Here is a 19,022-nt window from a genome sequence, read left to right on the forward strand (position 1 = left end):
TTTATATCAAAGTTGCTCTATAGTCTTGAAGTACATGTCAGATATACACAAGATCTCTAGAAGAGTACTGTGCCCAAATGTTACTTTTCATAAGAAATACAGACAGTGGCATCACTATGGTTAGTGTCACCCTAGTGCATGCTGTCACTCCCCAGGCTGCTGGACCGGCACACTTTCCAGCTACATCCCTGAGCCAGGCTGCCTCTGCCGTGGAGGTGGTGCTGTGCTGCTGTGCTGTTTGACAGCCCATTCTGGGCACCCTGCTTGGTGAAGGGAGGCAGCTGGGGGGGTGTCTTGGGACAGATGGGACCAACTGCCCCACTGGGTGTTCACTCATCCTCTGAAGTGTCACTTGGTACAGTCCCTGCACACCCCTATTAATGCCTCTGAATACCAAAAGACCATTTACCTTTGTATGAAGGCATAGCAGAACTGGAGCACTGGGATATCCACTAGGGTAGCCTTCTGCAAAAAATGTAAGAAGAAACATACATAGGTATAACCCATTTATCTAATAATAAAATAAACACACAGAGACAACTGATTAATTCAGTATTACAAGGATTCACGCTAAATCCTAAATATGTTTACTTGGCAGTAACTTGCTTCTAATTAGGAATTTCACTTAGAGAAAAAAGTTTTGTTGTTGTTGTTGTTTACTTCCCAGGAGACTTCACCAAAAAGAGTCCATCCATCCTCTAGTTTATTATCTTGGCAAACTGACCATACAACACTCAACTCTGCTTACTGCATATACTCATTTAACAGTGATAAAAAGGGAAAAAATCTAGAGTCCTTGTTTTATTCCTATCTATGTTTTTTGTCTTCTCTCCAACACTTTCAACTTGAATTAAAAAGTGCAGCTACTTATTTTTTAATATATTTTGCAGGCTGCTTGTCTGAATTTGTGTTTTATGCTGTTGATTTAGCTTCTGTTTCCTTACACAGTATTTTTTACTTTGAACCTGTTTTTATGTTAGTTCTGTGAGCTGGGCCGTTCTGCCTTGAAAAATGGTTTAAAAAGACAAAAATAAACTAACAAAATACTAGGATAGAAAAGGATGGCAACAAGGATCTTTTAGATCAGGGGTAGGCAACCTTTTTGAGCCGGGGGCCGGGTTGCTGTCCCTCGGACAACTGGGGGGCCGAAGCCAGGGGGGTGGAGCTTCCACCCTCCGGGGCGGAGCCGCACACAGGGGTGGAGCTTCCACCCTCTGGGGCGGAGTTTCCACCCTCCGGGGGCGGAGCCACATAATAATAATAATATTTGCAAGAAGCTACTAGGGCCGGCAATGCCATAACACAGGAAAAATGCATGCACACTGTCTCAACCCAGAAAAGAGCAAGCAAGTCCATGTGGGGGGATTTTGCAAAGAGAATACCAAAGGATAACAACAACAATAATAATAGCAATATTTGCAAGAATGGAAGCGACTAGGCAAGGCCACAAAACAGCAAAAAAAACATGCCACTGTCTCAACCCAGAAAAGAGCAAGCAAGTCCATGTGGGGGGATTTTGCAAAGAGAATACCAAAGGATAACAACAACAATAATAATAGCAATATTTGCAAGAATGGAAGTGACTAGGCAAGGCCACAAAACAGCAAAAAATGCATGCCACTGTCTCAAACCACTTTCTTTCTCTCCCACCCTCTCTCTCTATCTCCCTCCCTCCCTCCCTCCCTCCCTCCCTCCCTCCCTCCCTCTCTCTCTCCTCTCCTTCCCACCCTTTCTCTCTCTCTCTCCTCCCCTCCCTCCCTCTCTTTCCTCTCCCTCCCACCCTTTCTCTCTCTCTCTCCCTCCCTCTCTTTCCTCTCCCTCCCACCCTTTCTCTCTCTCTCTCTCTCTTCCCCTCCCTCCCTCTCTTTCCTCTCCCTCCCACCCTTTCTCTCTCTCTCTCCTCCCCTCCCTCCCTCTCTTTCCTCTCCCTCCCACCCTTTCTCTCTCTCTCCTCCTCCCCTCCCTCCCTCCCTCCCTCCCTCCCTCCCTCTGCCTCCTCCTCCTTCCCCCCGCCCCTCCATTTATAGGAGGGAGGAGGGAGGACGGAGCCAAGAGGGAGGTGGGCGGCGCCCATTTGAAGGCCCGGTGCGGCGCCGCCATTTTGAAGGGCAAAATGGCGGCCGGAGCGGCCAAAATTGGCGGCGATTTCGGCGGCAGGAGGGACCGTGGGCCGGCAGAAAGGCGCCTGCGGGCCGCATCCGGCCCGTGGGCCGGAGGTTGCCGACCCCTGTTTTAGATACATTAAGCAAACCTTTCCTGAACCTAGATATATAAAAAGATGACCAGCAACTACAACTCTTGTATTTTGAGTTTTTTTAAAAAAGATTCAATAAAATGAACTGTTACCTCTTCCCCTTTGATCTGGGATGGCTTCTTGACAACTTCTTTTACTAGCTGCAATATAGTATCGGTCTTCAGGGTATTAAGAGCACAAACGAGATCAAGGACTACAAGCTGAGATGTACTAGCTACAGGAGGAATCTGAAACAAAAAAAAAATCATTAGGAAAAAGATCACCTCCTCATACTGAACTATAATACACATATTCTGGAATATTCTTTCTTTGTCCAGTGCTGCAAGCATACCCAGAAAAGTTAACACAGTGGTACTCATACTTTTTACCCCTGTGACCCCTTTACATCTACATGCAGATGTTACCCCCATTCATGTACACAGCATATGAATAAAAATAATTGTTTAGTGTGTGTATTTTCATTTGCACATTCATGTAGCTTAATATTTTAATATTTATATTTTATAAGGAAATATCATTGTTCCAATTAGAACAGTTCTATTTAAGTAAATTCAATATTTAATGCAACACATGTGTAAATTTACACATAAAAAAAAGTTTGGGAAAAGGAAGATGAGGGATCAGAGCCTCCAAGTCTCAAGCCCCCTTTGTGCAACCCTTGTGCCCTTCAGCATCCTGATACCTACTGAGTTATTCAATGATGTCCAAAGAGTATACAGAGAAACCAGACATAGTTGTTTGTATCAATAAATAATCGGATGAAACCTTATTCTTAAAATTTTTGTAAGACTATTTCTGAGCAATATGGAAAGTAAACTTGGTATATGAAAAGTCCTCAAGTGAACATACTGACAAGTGTTAGGGTGACTAGAGTGTTCTCCAGAGAAAATTTAGCAAAATCACCAAAGTCTCTTTATTCTGAAATTCTTGGTAAATTTTTGGTTGATCAGAGGAGACTCATATGAAATGAGTAGGTTATGAGTTAAGAAACATAAAATGCTCTTTTAAAAAGGCAATTATTTTTAGAGGGGATGGATCGTGAGAGATTATAATTGGAATGAAAGGCCTGTAACAGGCTTTAATCCATTCACAGCAGAGCTGCCCATTTTAGGATGGTACGTTTGAAAGAACCAAATTACAAGCAGAAATATAAGTTCAACAGGAGGGACATTTATTAAAGAAATACATCCTTGGATAGCAATATCCCGATCCTTTCTAAACTAATTTAAAAGTGAAAAGGATGGTTGTGGCATGTCTTCCTTCATCAAAGAACAGATGGGAGCAGTGGAGCGATTCAGTCTGGTCAGATCTTTTTCTTTACAACAGAAGGCAGTCACTTAATTAACCCTGACTGGAGCAGACAAATGTTGTTGTTATTATTATTATTATTATTATTATTATTAACCTTTATTTATAAAGCGCTGTAAATTTATCTGACTTATGGTCAGTTTTGGGATAGGTGGCTGACAGAGGAAGGAAAAGCAAGCAGGAAAGGAAGATAAAAGATCTGGATTTAAACTCTCTTTGTTTAAGCCAAGGCAGCAGCAACAACAAGTGAAAAAACTGCTGTTCATTAAAATAAATTTATTAATACAATTCAAGGCAATTTTAGTTCTACTAATACAGAGATAATGTCAGCTAGAAATGAAACAGAGCAGGAATAGGAAAAAGGGGAGGAAGGAGTAGAGAAAGAGAGAGGGAGAAATAGAATAAGAGGAAGGCCACGTTACAGGTGGATTAACTCAACTATGGACTATGACTCTGGAGAGCACTGGGTGACCTTGGGCAAGTCACACTCTCTCAGCCTCAGAGGATGGCAATGGGAAATCACTTTGAAGAAACTTGTCAAGAAAACTCTGTGACAGGTTTGCCTTAGGGTCACCTTAAGTCAGAAACAATTTGACTGCAAACATCATCAACAACAACTCAATAAAAGAAGCCACAGCCTTGAGTTTCCAAGACCTGAGGAAGGCTGAACAACAGGATGTTTTGGAGGTCTTTCATTCAAGTGACTTGACAGCACATAACAAAGAAAACTGACAATGGAGAGAAACTACTGAAGGAGAAACTCACTTTTACATTTTGTTCTGTCTCCTAAAAAAACCAAACTAATTAACAGGTTAAAAGGCAGGTGACAATTTCTTAATGCAACTGGGAGCCCTAGGGATCTTCTAGGACCTGGTTATTCTCAAAGGTATTACAAGATCTCTTTGCATTAAAATACTTAATTTACATTGGGTTAAATGGATTAGCATTAACAAAGTTTTCTGCCTCTTGCCTTTGTCTAAGGATATTTTGAAAAACCCTAGAAATTTATTTTTTAAAAGCTCCTGAATTGTTAAAAGCTATTTTAATGCTTTAGGGCATTTAACTGAATGTCAAGAAAAATAAAAGTCAAATGCAGATTATTATATGCGAAATGCCTCTTACTATTATAGCTATGGTCCAGCTAATGAGAATTTGGTGCTCCAGATGCAGCATAGAGAACAGCCCACCAAACAGTTTCTTTGCACAGTGCCCATTCATGTTTGGTTGACAACAAATCATCAGCCTCGGAAGGGGAAATTTTTCATTTTTCTTTTTACCTTTGTTTTGCTTTGATGCTTATGCGATTTTTTGCTGTTCCACACTGCTGCTACTGAAGCTATAAGCTGCATTCCAAGCTGTCCAGTGAGTGGATTCAAGAACTCTAGAATTTTATTCTTTAACGTCTGTAAAATAAAACAACATTAAATGTTTCTTTTAGAATGGATCTGAGGGAATGTGTTTTCCCAGCGGCAAAATAGTTTCCAATAGGATTCCCTGCATCAGCTGTTAGGCATCCTTATAAAATGGAATAAACTATAATATTTTGTTTTCAATCAAATCTTTTATGCTTTCACCAAGAAATCCTTGTCTGTAATCCCTGTGAGCCTAATTTCACAAAAAGAGCTACACACACTATGGTAATGTGGATACATTTTTCAAATAGCACTTCCTTTATGTTGCAAGTTAGAGCCTGCTTCTGAAACTGTTACAGTAACTGAATGTACAGGGCAAGCATGCAAAATATGCTTTGCTACAATATGGTTCATTGGATCAAGGTCTAATTACAAATCTTGCTAGTTAATCAATAGGATTCTTGAAACAAATATTTTACAGACCTGTGGTAAAAGTAATCTACCACATTTGCAGGTTCTGGATCATTACGTATGGGAGGATTTGATGCTGTTGATAGCTTCATTTTACCAGACTTTAAAATGTATTTATTATGCTTTTATCTCACTTTCCCATAGCAGTCAGTTAACAAACACTATTTAAAACAAATTAATGCAAATGAAAACAGAATCCATACCCAAATGATGAAGATTATTTCAAACACCTAAATAGTTTAAAAGGCCAATTTGAAGAGATGTATCTGTGTACCCTTCCTAAAATGGTGCACCCTAAAAGTGGTGAAAGTGGTAACAGGTTTCATCTCTGAAGGGAGTGCACTGCATATTCTGGGGCAACACAGGCAAAGATTATGCAAAATTGGATTTTGTATTAACTGTACATTTGGATAAATAGTACTGGTAAAGTAAAAGGCTAAATCTCTTTGTTAAGCCCACCTACTTTAGGCCCAGAGAATTAATAGGGCTTACATAAAGTTGATTTAACAAGTCCTAATGATTCAGCGGGTCTACTTTAGTTGGAACAAACTACTGGCTATATAGCCCAACATTTTTAATACAGGAAATTGTTTTTTTCAACTGACGTTCTCACAAACAGAAGAAAGCTAGCAGAGAAATAAAGTGTAAAAGTAAATATGACATGCTTCTTAACCATTTAACAAGACAACAAGCAGGCTTTTTAGCCAATGAACAAAATCTAGAGAAGCCAAACCTTGTGATAACTTCATGCATTTAGTGATAACTATCTAACCCCCCCCCCCCCCCCCCGGGAAGAGCATACTCTCAGACAGTCCCAATTTGGTAGGGGCAGTCTCTCAGTCATTCCATTTTAGTTGCTTTTAAAATGCCCCAGTATCCCTCTCTCCTCTTCCTGTTTCCTCCCTTCATCCTCAGCTTACTTCAGTTGCTGAAAACTGAGCTGAAAGTGCAAAATTATTTCTACTCAATTCAGTGGGGTAAAGGCAAAGAAAGGATAGAATCTTTTCCTTCTCAGTAAGCTCAGTCAAAAGAAAACTGCTGCAGACTCTCCTAGCTTATTTGTTCCTCCTTATTGTCATCTGTACCACACTGATGTTGCTTGGCCACACATATCCTGATTTTCATGTGTGAAATGTTGGATTGTATGTAGTATGCAGAAGCAGCATTGGAGTGAAAAACATGAAAGAATGGGGATATTATTTTTCCAAATTGCAGAGCAGCCCTCTATTTGCATTACTTTATTTAGAAATGTAATCTGTTCCAACTGACCAACAGAAAACACTTATATATTTCCCTATTCAATATTAACACAAATATTTTCAGCAATAAAATTAGAAACCTTTAAGATTATTCCAGCAGTAGACCATGATGCCTATATAGCCAGTGCATTTTTAAAGATATTGTTAAATATGTTGTTCATTCTCCCATTCAAAACATTTATGAGTGGAAGCTTCTCCTCTATATACAATCTTGACATTCTGAGCTCCAAATACATTTACAGATTTTTATTATCCTACTCACCCACCAGAAAATAGCTGAATTAAAAAGAATAAAAATGCCTAGAACTCTTATCAAAAATTGGCATAAAACACAACTGAACTGAGATCACAAAAGATTTGTACTTGGAAATTATATGTATCTTGGGTTTGTGTTAACTTGAAGAAGGTACTGAAACGGGTGGGAGCCACATGCTTCACCAATTAAATTGTATATATCTATTCATCTCCACTCGGATGATGAATAGGCCTGGGTGCCCACTTGACATACAAATATGACTTTAAAAAATGCCTTGCTAATAGACCAGCCAAGCGTACTGAAGGGATTCGTACTTTGGTAGCCTTAAAGTAAACTGAAGAAGAGCCTTTTGTTCCAAGGAAGTCAGCTGGTCTTTTTTGAGATTCTTCCTTTTTTATGACATTCCAGACGAGAGACATGGTATTAATGATGCGGGGAAGTTCTTCCAGAAGGGCATTCCTGGCATTTCTTAGGCTTGTTGGGTCAGCACTCAGAGGTGACTAGAAAAACCAATAAAATAATATATATATATATATATATATATATATATATATATATATATAATCACATTATACATATTCAGAAAAAAGAGTCACCATATTCAAAATTCTAAATCAGATATTATCAAAAAAGTTAATAAATCTGTTCTCCACAATACATTATCAGAACCTAATTTAACATATATTTAAAAAATACAGAACTTTATGTAAGTTCTACTTATGCAGAAACAGGGCTATGAACAATTTCTATACCACTGTTCCTATATCACTGTCCTATATCAGAACTCTAATTTTGCTGAACCCCGTTCTGACAGAGGTCTTGGCTTTGCAATTGGATTTAAAAGTAAAGCATAAAATGAGACATGTTGGCAATCATTTTTTTTTCCAGCTTGGATAAATTGTTCCATATCCTTCATTTTATATTTTAACTGGAACTCCTGTACAAGTTTGAAAGCTTTTGTAAACTATTTGACTACATTTGACTTCTCAAAATATTACACATTTCATTAACATTGTTCAAGCTAAATGCATTGTTAACTCTCCTGCCTTCCAAATATCAAAGAATTAGTTTTTGAAGTATGGTAGAAACCCGATCTGTCCACAGCCAAGGAAATCCACTAAACCTTTGTTATCTTGTCCTGAGATGCTATGCCATCTTTTCCTAAGGACCACATGATTCTGTTCACATACATGTCATTTTATTGGAAAATTGTCAAAAACATGTATTTGATATTTTCTGTTGAAATTAAAAACAGGATGGTTACCTTTTTGGTCTGATTTGGTTGATCCAAAAGACAAAAATGACCAATAGTTGTTAGACCCTCCAAAAGAGTTAGAGGATAATCTGGTGTAATGTTCTCCCTTCTACAATGCATGCTTTAGGGAAGAAAAGGAAAAATTGAGTCATTTATTTCATGCAGAATTTAGAGGGCTCCACTAGCCACAACCTGTTCTTGGCAATAGAAGTGGAATCACGCAGCACACCCACACTGTGCATGCCCACTCTCAGCTCATTTCCCATTCGCTAGGGAAATCCCATTGCAGTTTTGGCTAAAACAGGATAACTGTACAACCACAAGACTCTACCGGTATAATTCCTCCCAAAACAAAATATGTCCCACTAGCTTTTCCAGAAGTAGCTGATGTGGCCTGCTGAAGGTCTGGCGGTTGTGGAAAATGGCTCTCAGATTCTCTGAAGGCACCTACCCCCTAATCATTTGCCTTTACTCAGCTAACGTTCTGTTGTTACTTTCAGAGACCCTTCTTCTGATGGCTAATTCTTAAAATTAAAAGAAACTGAAGGGAGCAGTGGGTAAGTGATCTTCATCAAGTGAGAGGGGGAAAAGATAGTGTAAGGAGAAAACAGGTGAAGAGAAGAAGAGGAAGAAAGTGGTCTGCTAAAAAAAACACAGAGGCAATGAAACTACTATCCTCCTTGATAAAAACTATGTAGTGGTTTCCCTTTCCAGTGCAGAAAGGAAGCTGAATGAGAAGCCCTGACTCTAGCACCCAATGACAGGAAACATTTGGTTCAGGGGAGCGACTATAGTTCAGTGACAAAACTTTGCATGCAGAATAGTGGTTTTCATACTTGAGGCCCCATATGCTATTGCTGGATTGTCATTCCCAGTATACCTGGCTACTAGCCACATTGCTTTTAAGAGGCAGAAGTCTAACAATATCTATGAACACAAATGTGAAAATCACTTTCCCAGAAAGTTTCAGTTTCAGCCTCTGACATCTTCTGCCTGAGTCACTAATTAACCAGTTGCACAACATAGTGCAAATTAATGGGCTTGCCAAACAATATGCTGACATAAAGGCAGTTTCCTATGTTCTTGGGTATTCTAGCTCCACAAGAGAATTTAGAATACTTTAAAATAGGGGGAGTGTGCAGAGAGAACCTTTAGCCTATGGCTCTAATGATCCATTCCAATCTGAGAGATTTCCTCAACAAGCCCTTCCCTCTTCCATAAAACCTGAGGTCATTTGAAGGAGTCTGCTAAGCTCTGACTTCAGCACTTGGCCAGTGCCTCCAAGTGATGGCTGACAGTACCCTGGCCTTCCTTCCTTTTCCCTGTGTGCAGAAGAGACAGTCAGAGGGAAACAAGTTCCTCAGACACAGTGCCAGGCATGGAGATTCCACCAAGTACATTTACCAGGCACCTGGTGATATCATGGAATGGCTACACGATGGTGTCATCCATCCCCCAGAGGGAAATTTACTAATTCCCACTTATGGTTTTCTAATAAAACATGAGGAATATGTCAACTGACTGAAAACATAATGAACAAAATAAAATAAAAAACCAAAAAGAAAACCCACACTATTAACTGGTATTTCCTTACCTTGCAGACCCTTTGGATGGCATCTTTTGAGTTTCATGTTCATATTGTTTGACAAGTTCATCCAGGTTCTTGCATATCTGAACAATAAATGGTGCCACTGTCCACCCTAAAGACTTTCCAAAGTAGGGCAAGGAATATGCAACCAAGCCCACCCAAGCTGGATGCATGCCATAACCATACTCTGGTTGTAATCCTCGGACAACAGCAGAGACAAATAATCCTTGAGATGTTATAGGGTGTGGATGTACATACTGCACAGCACTAATTGCCTCCTGAAAATTAAGAGCTCTTTGCCATTCCTTCGATAGACCTGGCTGGTTCTCAAGTTCCTCCTGCGTTTGCCCAAGATGATGCTCCAAGACTATCAATACTTGCAGAAGTTTAAGGAGCTCAATCTGTAAAGGGTGCTCACTCCAAATCTGATCACGACCAAAATTTATGAGGCTTTCTTCAAGGACACAGTGATCACTTAAACCATTAGTCTTATTGGCCATAATATGTTCATAGCATTTCTGACTAACATACATAGAAGCAGATAGAGAAAGAAGGACAAACTCCTGAATTTTGCATCTTCCAAGCAAGTTGCGAATAAATTCTATGTTCTTGCCCTCTGTTGATTTAGCCATTGTTGCCAGTTGTGTCATCATCCTGATCAAGACCTCAACACTTTTAACTTGGACATCCCTATTGCCAAGCACATCTTTGTGAGTCACCTTTAAGTAAGAAGGATAATAAGAGCGCAGGAAACTCAGACAGAGATAGGTCAGTAACTCTATTAATAAGGAATGAGGACACACAGTTGGTGACTGAGTCTGAAGCTTTCCATAGAAGCTTTGTCCCACAAGGGCTTCCTGATGGCGAGATAGAAGATTGTAGATGAGGTTCAGATGAGCTGTGGAGCTGGTGTCCATGCTAGTAGTGGCTACAGCTTCAATAAACTCTCTAGGGTTTGTTTTGAGCACAGCCTCAAGGACAGAAAAAGCATATAGGACTCTTTTGGAATCATATGGCTGCAGGTATAAGAGAACGTGCTTAAACAAAGCCTCAACTATCTCCTGTTTTTCCTTCTGCTGCTTTAACAACCTAGATGTGGTAAGGGCTTGGAGCTCTACATCCACCTCCTCATCACTTGAGAGAGATTCTGATGCTTGTGTTTTTTCAGAATCTGCACGCACCAGGTTCAGCATGGTACTGGATCTGGAACTGTCAGGGGGATAAACATTGGATGAACTAACTTGTTTCAAGATTTCTTTATCATTGATTGAGGCACTATGGTTCTCCTCACTGCTCATGTCTTGCTGGTCCAGAGAAGGAGAAAAGGACGATGTATTATCACTGTCAATGGGCCCAGTGCTGGTATCAGCAGACTCTGTATGTTCACTATTATCCTCTTCACCCTTCTCTTGTAGAGATTCTGCATGCTGAGAAGGATTATTTACAGACAATTCATTTTTTAGCAGATATTTCTCAGGGTCGTTTTCAACTTCTGCCCATATTGCTTCCCTGTCCACAGTGGTAAACTGGCTCAATGGCAAACTTTCCTCAGAACTGCTTTCATGTAATCCAGAGGCTCCCAAGGACTCCAGGAAAGATGTTTTTTTCTTCTTATACCAGAGATTCATGTCTTCTGGGGGAAAAATCATTTTAAAAAACCTATTACTTTATCAGTAATGAAGAAATTCTCAGGCAATCACTGTATCCCTTCCTACCTATTTGAACACTGAAAAATCTGGACCATGTGAGTGAGTGAGCTTTGTAACATTCAACTATAAAATCTATTCCGAGCATCTGCCTACACGTAGACATTGTAGGAGAATAAAAAGACTTGACATGGTTTGGGTTCAGTCTGTCTGAAAGACTGTGTCCCTCTAGCTGAGGCTGCCCAAGTTTGAAGATCGAGAGGAATGTGCTTTCCCCCAGTTCCACTACTACCACAGGCATGTTTGGTGAGGCCTTGGAAGACAGCCTTCTCAGTAGCTGCTCTCAGGTTGCTGAATTCCATCCCACAGGAGACTTGGTCGGTCTCTCTTGGTTCTCTTTCTGCTGAAAGGCAAAGGCCTTTTTATTTAAGCAGGCCTTTGGCTCTTGATTTGAAGAAGCTTTTAATGGGTATTGTTGTGCTTGTATCTGTTTCAGTGTGTTTTAAATGTGATGAAAACAGTTTTTACTTTTTGTTTTTAACAGTTATTTGTTTAAAAAACTTTTCATACTAATGCCTTATTTTAATTGTTATTTTCAATTTGTAAGACACCTTGAGTCCTGTGCTAGGGGAAAGATGGGATATAAATAAAATACATAAATGAATAAGTAAAACTGATTACACATTTTTAATAGTTGGTTATAGTATAGCCACATTATTGGCTTATGTTTTTACATTATTACCTGTTTGAACCTTTAGGTTAGAAGTCAAAATCACTATCTTAAAAAAAAAAGCCCCCAAACCAATTGAATGATGATTTTATGCAATAGTGATATAGTGGGCTATTTAATTTTAACTCCTTTCTTCCAAAATGAATTAGAGCAGCTGTGATATGCAATATGCCATCTTCATTTATTGCAAATTATTACTTTAATACTTTTATAAACAAGTTACTATATTTAATGCAAACAAAGAGAGGAAATTGTTTCCCCTCTGTAGTTAACATTTTCCAACAATAGGTATGTCTTATGTTTTGAAATAAGATTTTGTCTTTAGATCATCTTTTCAAATTTCCTTCCTTTGATCTCAGGATCAACAGCTTCACTGAACTCCTATTTATTTTTTTCCTGAGCTTAATAGTTAAGCCTTGTTTAAAATACACTTAAAATACCAGTGGAAGGTAGGGAGGACAAAGGCAGGTTTCTGAGAGAAAGGCTCCAGCATGAATCAAACAGAGTGAATACAACTACTTGAATCAGAATGACTTTAACTGCTGGAACAGGTCAGGAATTGGAGTTCTGCCAAACCAAACAGACCACTGTTTGTGAGAGTACTGATTGTAGGTCCTTTTCTGTTGGTTGTCACATGTATGCCCATCAGAATTTATATAAATATTAAGGACATTGTTGAATGATTTCAAGATGAGAACAGCTATTTGTATGTTGGTTTATTTTCCTTTCAAGGAACAACCCAATATGAAGAGACAGTATCAATATCTCATAGGTAAGATTTCAATTTAAGAACATGTGCTTTAAGAATGCACTTGAAACTTTGCTTTTGGACGTTATTATATCATATGTGGTAGTAAAAGAGGTAAATTTTAAGCTTAGGGTATATGAAGAGAGAAACTAAGACTAAACCTTTTGATATCATAATTGCTTTACATAAATCTCTTGATATTGTCCCATTTTAAAACTGTGTTCAACTGCAGTCAAACCACTTTTTAAAAGGGGTACTTGGGACAAGAAAAGAAAAACAAAAAATGGCACAGGTGAGGCTAAAACATTTTGAACTGTTATTTGGGAAAGGGAGACATTGGAATTCGGGGGGTGGGGACAGAAAATTTTAAATGTTTATACAATTATGAGTGTAATGTAGGATGTAACTTTTCTCTCATAAAACTAGAGTTTGGGTTACAAAATTAAAGGTAATAAGTTCTGGACAGACAAAGTAACATATAATCTACACAGTTTATTTTTAACTTGCAGAATTCACTGCCACAAAATGTGATGATAGCTACCAGTTTAGATGACTTGAAAAGGGAATTAGACACATTAATAGAAAAATAGATCTGCTAATCTGCTATTAGTCACAATGCTTAAAGAACAAAAAAAGAATGCCATCAAATGCCACTTGTTATGGGCTGGAGGCAGGGCAAACTATTGCAGGGAATGGTAATGACCCATATGTTCATCAGATGAATCCGAATGGGTCTGATCCAGGAGAGCTCATCCTAAATACAATTACCTGCTGAGTTCTTCTGTTTGATGCAGTGGATTGAGGTACGCTGTGTCCTGGGATGAAGCAGAAGCAGAAGTACAGGCTCAAGAATCCGTGCAACATCATTAAGTGACAAGGCTCGTATCAACCAGCCCTGTGCTGCAGCACCAATTGCACCATCTGAACAATTAAGACTGTCCAGTACAACAAAGAGGGACCTGCATGGAGAAATTATATTAATGCTTGTTATGCTTGTCTGGGTGGCCTTAATTCAGAAATCCAAGCCCCATTGTGAAAGCAGAAAGCTTTATTCATAAAACTAAAGTTGTCCACAGCATGGTAATGTTAGGACTAAAGCAATTTTGGTTTTACAGTATATTAAAAGCACAGAGCAACTAAACCCCATTTTTTGTGTGCTGAAACCCCATTCATTCCCACTCTTTCCTCCCAGGACTGCCCCATGACCTCTCTCTATACCAGGCTTTTTCACAGGACTGATCTTGACAACTTTTAATGCATATAACCTCCCCCTCACATCTATCTGGTCATTACCTAACTCCAACATTCCTTCCAGTCAGCAATACCACAGGTGTGACACATTTCATCATCCAATAATACAAAGCAAAACAGGTACAGCATAAATGACTGTGAAGCATGGCAGGAACTCTGATGGGCTCAGATCCTGATGACACTAAATTCTGAGGAGAAGACTGGGCAATATTTTAAAAAGGGACACTCAGTTTTGAATTGCTTTTTCATTAATAATGAAAATTTCTGTCATTATGTAAATGTCCATGTGCAGTCTAGATATCCCCTTTCATCAGATGCAGAAAAGAGAAGTTTTACCCTCTAAGGCATGTGTCAGAGGTTTAGGCAACATCTAATGTTGTGAGAGGAGATATCTGAATGTGCAACCAGAGCTTTGTCTTTCTTTCCTTTCCCTTGTTGCTCCTGTGCACCTCCAAAATCTGCTCTAGAGGGTCCCTCAACCCTCTGGAACAGATTTGGTGGGAACAATTATTCTACTGACTGATGTTGTTCTGTCAGCTGATTGACACATTTGTTCTCCACTGTTACCTTTTTACAACTAAATGAGGAAAATTAATTTCAATCATACCTATCAAAAGACCGATTGTGGGATGTCACTCTGCTCCCTTGGATTTCTCTGGTTAAATGCCACATGATAGAGAATCGGAAGAGTGCCTCCAGCCTTGTCCCCTTTGCAAAAAAGAAAATACAAATACAATAAGAACTAGAATATATGCTACCTTGATATATTTTGTTACAAAGATTTCTTAAGTATAATATGAGTGGTAATTATGAAAGATAAAAACAGTTAGCTAAGCTGGAAGCTGTCCCACAGTGGAAGAGATGCAGAAGGCTGCAAAATGAAAACAGCAGAGACCACACTCTCCTGGGAGCATGTATATAAGTCAAGCTTATAATTTTCAATGCATTTACTGGAGGATAAGCTCTTTCCATTAAGTATAGCTTTTTACAATAAATATGCATAGGATTGTGATATAGCCCCTCCCCATTCCCACAGCCCAACACGAGACTCTGCATTTGAATTAGATTATGCAGCTTCTAAAAAAGTATTATCCCAGTACAAGAAGCCTCACTTTATCATGATCCAGTAAAGCATGGCAGATGATGTCTTCACAAATATTAGCTGATGGAGCCAGACAATGTAAACGGTAGAACAGCTCTACGCAAGTATTGTGATGCTCTCTTTTCTCGTTGTTTAGCTGATCCCAAAGCACCTGGGCAACTCTCTGTAGTAAAATTGAAAATTAAATGAACTATTTCAGCCAGTTTAAACAAAAAAGAGGTTGTGTATTCTTGTTTTTCTTTACTGCAGTGGAAAGCTACCTGGTAACCTCTAGATGTTTTTGACTAAAGCTGTAATAACCCAAGAGTACTAACCATATGGGACAACACTAAAGGGATCTGTAGTCAAAAATATCTAGAAGGCTCCAGGCTGCCTACCACCAGCATATTATTAAACATCACCATGCATATCCCTACATGAAAGACATAAGGTGAACACAGAACTCTATATTTTAATCTAAATTCGTGATGCAACAGATTTGACAAAAAGCAATTTTATAGTAACAGTAAAACATTCTTTAAGCAGGATAATATGAGAAACGAATGTCATTGGACAGTTAAGATATATCCATTCATTTATATATAATTCTTTTTTCCAATGCTGGTTGCATGAAGTGCTTCCAATTGCATAAGCCATGGTATCTAATTTTTGCCACTTTTGCCATCTTACCAGCCATCCATCCTCCTGCCCCCACCCCAAGGTTGGAGAACCCCAGACAGAATTAGATGTGGCACAGAGAGCAACAATGAGCAGAAAAAATCAATGAAAACTAGGTGACTCCACTTGTGTAAATGGAAATATATGTCCAAAGCCAGCATCAGATACACTGAAATACAGTCATCCCTCTACATTCGTAAGGGTTAAGGGTGAAGGACCCCCCGCAAATGTGGAAAAATCACAAATAACCCCTTCTCTTAGTTACAGGGGGGCAGGGAAGAGTTGGAGAGAAGCACGCAGGCTTGTCCTCTTCTCTCTCTCTGCTGCCCATTGGAGGAGGAGGGAGAGAAGCGCATGCACAATTCCCCTGCTTCTCTTCCAGTGTCTCAGACAGCTTTCTTCAGCTGTCTGAGGCATTAGAAGGAAGCCGGAGGACTTGCATGCACGGTTCTTGCCCCTCCTCCAATGCCTCAAAGAATTCAAGCAAGCTCTCTGAGACATCAGAGGAGGAGGGAGAGAAGTGCGCCTGAGCTCTCTGAGGCACTGGAAGGGAAGCGGGGGGAATCGTGCGCACTTCTCTTGCCCCTTCTCTGATGTCTCAGAGAGCTTGCCTGAGGTTTCGGAGGCACTGAGGAGGGGGAGAGCAGCGCATGTACACCCTTCCCAGCTGCTCCCTCCCTCCTGGGCTTCTCCTGCCCCAAGCGGAAAAGCTCAGGAGGGAGTGTGTGCACACATGGCATGACATTTGTGAATAATCAAATCTGTGAGTGCCAAAGCCGTGAATGCGGAGGGACGACTATATATATATATGTATGCGAACAGGTACACATTAATGTTGATACCATGATTGTTTTGAAGTGCTTAATTCTATATTAGGTTATGATGCAATGTCAATATATTACTAAGGATACATAAAACGTCTTTAAGTTTGGGGAAAGGGTTTTAGAATTAATTTGTCAAAGATTTATTTATTTATTTATTTATTTATTTATTTATTTATTTATGGTATTTATATCCCGCCCTAAATAGCATTAGCAATAGCATTTTCATTTCTATACTGCTTCATAACGAATTAAGCAGCCTCTAAGCGGTTAACAACATGTAAGCAAATTGCCCCCAACAAGCTGGGTTCTCATTTTACTGACCTATGGAAAGATGGAGGAATGAGTTCACCTTGGAGCCCCTCAGAATCAAACTCACAACATTGTGGCTGCAGTACCAGCATTTAACCACTGCACCACCAGGGCTCCTTACCAAGTCAAGTGGACTACAGCAGCATATTTCAGTAGCCTTCTCAGCTATTTCTGTCATGTGTAACAAATAGCTATCTTGACCAATATTTCAGACCAAAAGATCAATTTGTAGGATTTCACTTTACTCCCTTAAAGTGTTAGGACACTTGACAGAAGGACCTCCTGAATGGAATTTGGTTTTGTTCTGTTTCTCAGTGTAACCTTTGTATATTACTATACCCGAACTGTTTTTCCTCCTGTACCTATAACATCACTGCTCCTTCTCCCGCAGTGGCATATCTATCATTTTGTTGGATTTAGGAATGCTGGTGTCTGGATCTGGAGAACATGGAACTGGAGTAATCCCTTTGAATTAAAACTTTGCATACATGTTACTGGGATTAAAAACAAAATAAAAAATATATCAAGCACGCTACCTGATAGAAGTCAGTTTTCTCTGAAATTAGCTTCAGAACTCCAGGAGCAATAGGAGGAACTGTGACCATTTGCAGTCTTCCAAAGAAGGGATTTTGCCCAGGAATTTTATACCGTTTTATTCGGTCTTCAATAACTAGTGCTAATGATTGGGAATGGTTGATTACTTCTAGTAGTACAGAGATGGCCACATTTTGAATGTAGCAGTCATTTACACAACAACATATTGTCATCAAGGATTTGAGCCACATGGGAAAACTGGATTCACAGCCTCCTGAGGAAAGTAAACAAATAACAGCTATACTTATACTATGATAATTAACTGGTTAATTGAAAGTGATGTTCCTGTATTAAACATTTACTATTTTAATAAGAATGGGTGTGATAAAATACTGCTCCCATCCTCAGCTATCAGATGTGTTCCTTTTTAAGATTTTGGCTAACTACATATTTGCTTCCCACAATGAGTTTGCCTTTTCCAACTGACGAACATCCAACTGGTGGCCAAAGACACTATGCTTACTCAGTCCTTTCTGGCTTTGTATGTTTGTTTTAAACCCCTTTAGGTTTTTGTTCTTCCATATATGTGGTTCGTCCAACCACGCCAATACCTTCCCAACTCTTTATCTTTCATCTCAAAGAGACAGTAACTAATTACATATGGGAATGCAGATTAGAGATACTTTTATACCTGCTCATATCTTTATTTCATCCAGTTCTGAAAATATAACTGACCAACCAGTCCTTTAATTGGCATGGTACAGATGACGCTAAAGCGCTGTGCTGGTGCCATACTAGGGTTAAGGGACCGTGCAGCAACTGCATGGTCCGTAACCCTAGTATGGCATGGTGCCGTAGCAATGGCCACGCCCTGTGTACGCCAAAGTTATGTAAGCACCGCACAGTGCTTACGTAATGAGTGCGCCAGTGACACACTTGTTATGCCACCACTGTGGCTTTAAAAGAACCCGCTTTTTGCAGGTTCTTTTTCCTCCGCAGGGAGGCCGCACGGTTTAGTGGCTGCGGCTTCCCTGCAGAGGAAAAAAACCCACCACCACCACCGCTTATTTTACATAAAAATAATACCCACTATATGTTCAGATAAATTGATTCCCAGTTAAATATTCACTGGATTTTCATTGTTCAGAAGCATAGGGAGACTAGCCCTGTCAGAAACAGCTCACCTCGAGCATTCAGACTAATTTTAGATAACAGATGACATTTTAGATGGATCTTCTATCATCAATCTGTCCAGTATGTCCTGTCATTCACAACACTTACACATTTACTGCCTATCATGCTGCCCTTGTGTAGAATTCTCATGGATGCTTCCTGCTTCCCCAAAACATGTTGACTTTGCATTCTTCTACAAAGGGAGGTTGCTGCATATTGGACTAATTTTGATATGTATATATAAAGAGTAACACTTTTTAGTCACCTAGAAAGGTGATGACAGTTCTAGTAAGTAGGACAAGTGT

The 19,022-nt window shown here is 39.5% G+C and overlaps 1 protein-coding gene across 5 annotated transcripts in view; it reads right to left on the reverse strand.

Annotated features, from left to right (window-relative positions):
* Positions 1 to 19,022, reverse strand: part of DOP1B (DOP1 leucine zipper like protein B) — an 89,020-nt gene that overhangs the window by 22,361 nt on the left and 47,637 nt on the right. For 4 of the 5 annotated variants that reach the window (XR_016280222.1, XM_089512027.1, XM_089512024.1 and 1 more), the window contains exons 15-24: positions 17,547 to 17,818; positions 15,231 to 15,383; positions 14,726 to 14,826; positions 13,636 to 13,826; positions 9,750 to 11,376; positions 8,165 to 8,276; positions 7,215 to 7,400; positions 4,840 to 4,965; positions 2,347 to 2,481; positions 410 to 465 (exon numbers count right to left, since the gene is read on the reverse strand). Coding sequence is in view for 4 of the 5 variants with exons in the window: in XM_089512027.1 (XP_089368153.1) it covers positions 410 to 465; positions 2,347 to 2,481; positions 4,840 to 4,965; positions 7,215 to 7,400; positions 8,165 to 8,276; positions 9,750 to 11,376; positions 13,636 to 13,826; positions 14,726 to 14,826; positions 15,231 to 15,383; positions 17,547 to 17,818 (2,959 nt within the window). In the remaining variant the exon portion in view is untranslated. The remainder of the gene's footprint in view (positions 1 to 409; positions 466 to 2,346; positions 2,482 to 4,839; positions 4,966 to 7,214; positions 7,401 to 8,164; positions 8,277 to 9,749; positions 11,377 to 13,635; positions 13,827 to 14,725; positions 14,827 to 15,230; positions 15,384 to 17,546; positions 17,819 to 19,022) is intronic. The other variant, XM_089512026.1, reaches the window with a different exon arrangement.

The sequence above is a fragment of the Sceloporus occidentalis genome, unplaced genomic scaffold, assembly GCF_023333645.1.
Source record: "Sceloporus occidentalis isolate IW3139 unplaced genomic scaffold, rSceOcc1.0.p SCAF_2, whole genome shotgun sequence".
Classification (NCBI taxonomy): domain Eukaryota; kingdom Metazoa; phylum Chordata; class Lepidosauria; order Squamata; family Phrynosomatidae; genus Sceloporus; species Sceloporus occidentalis.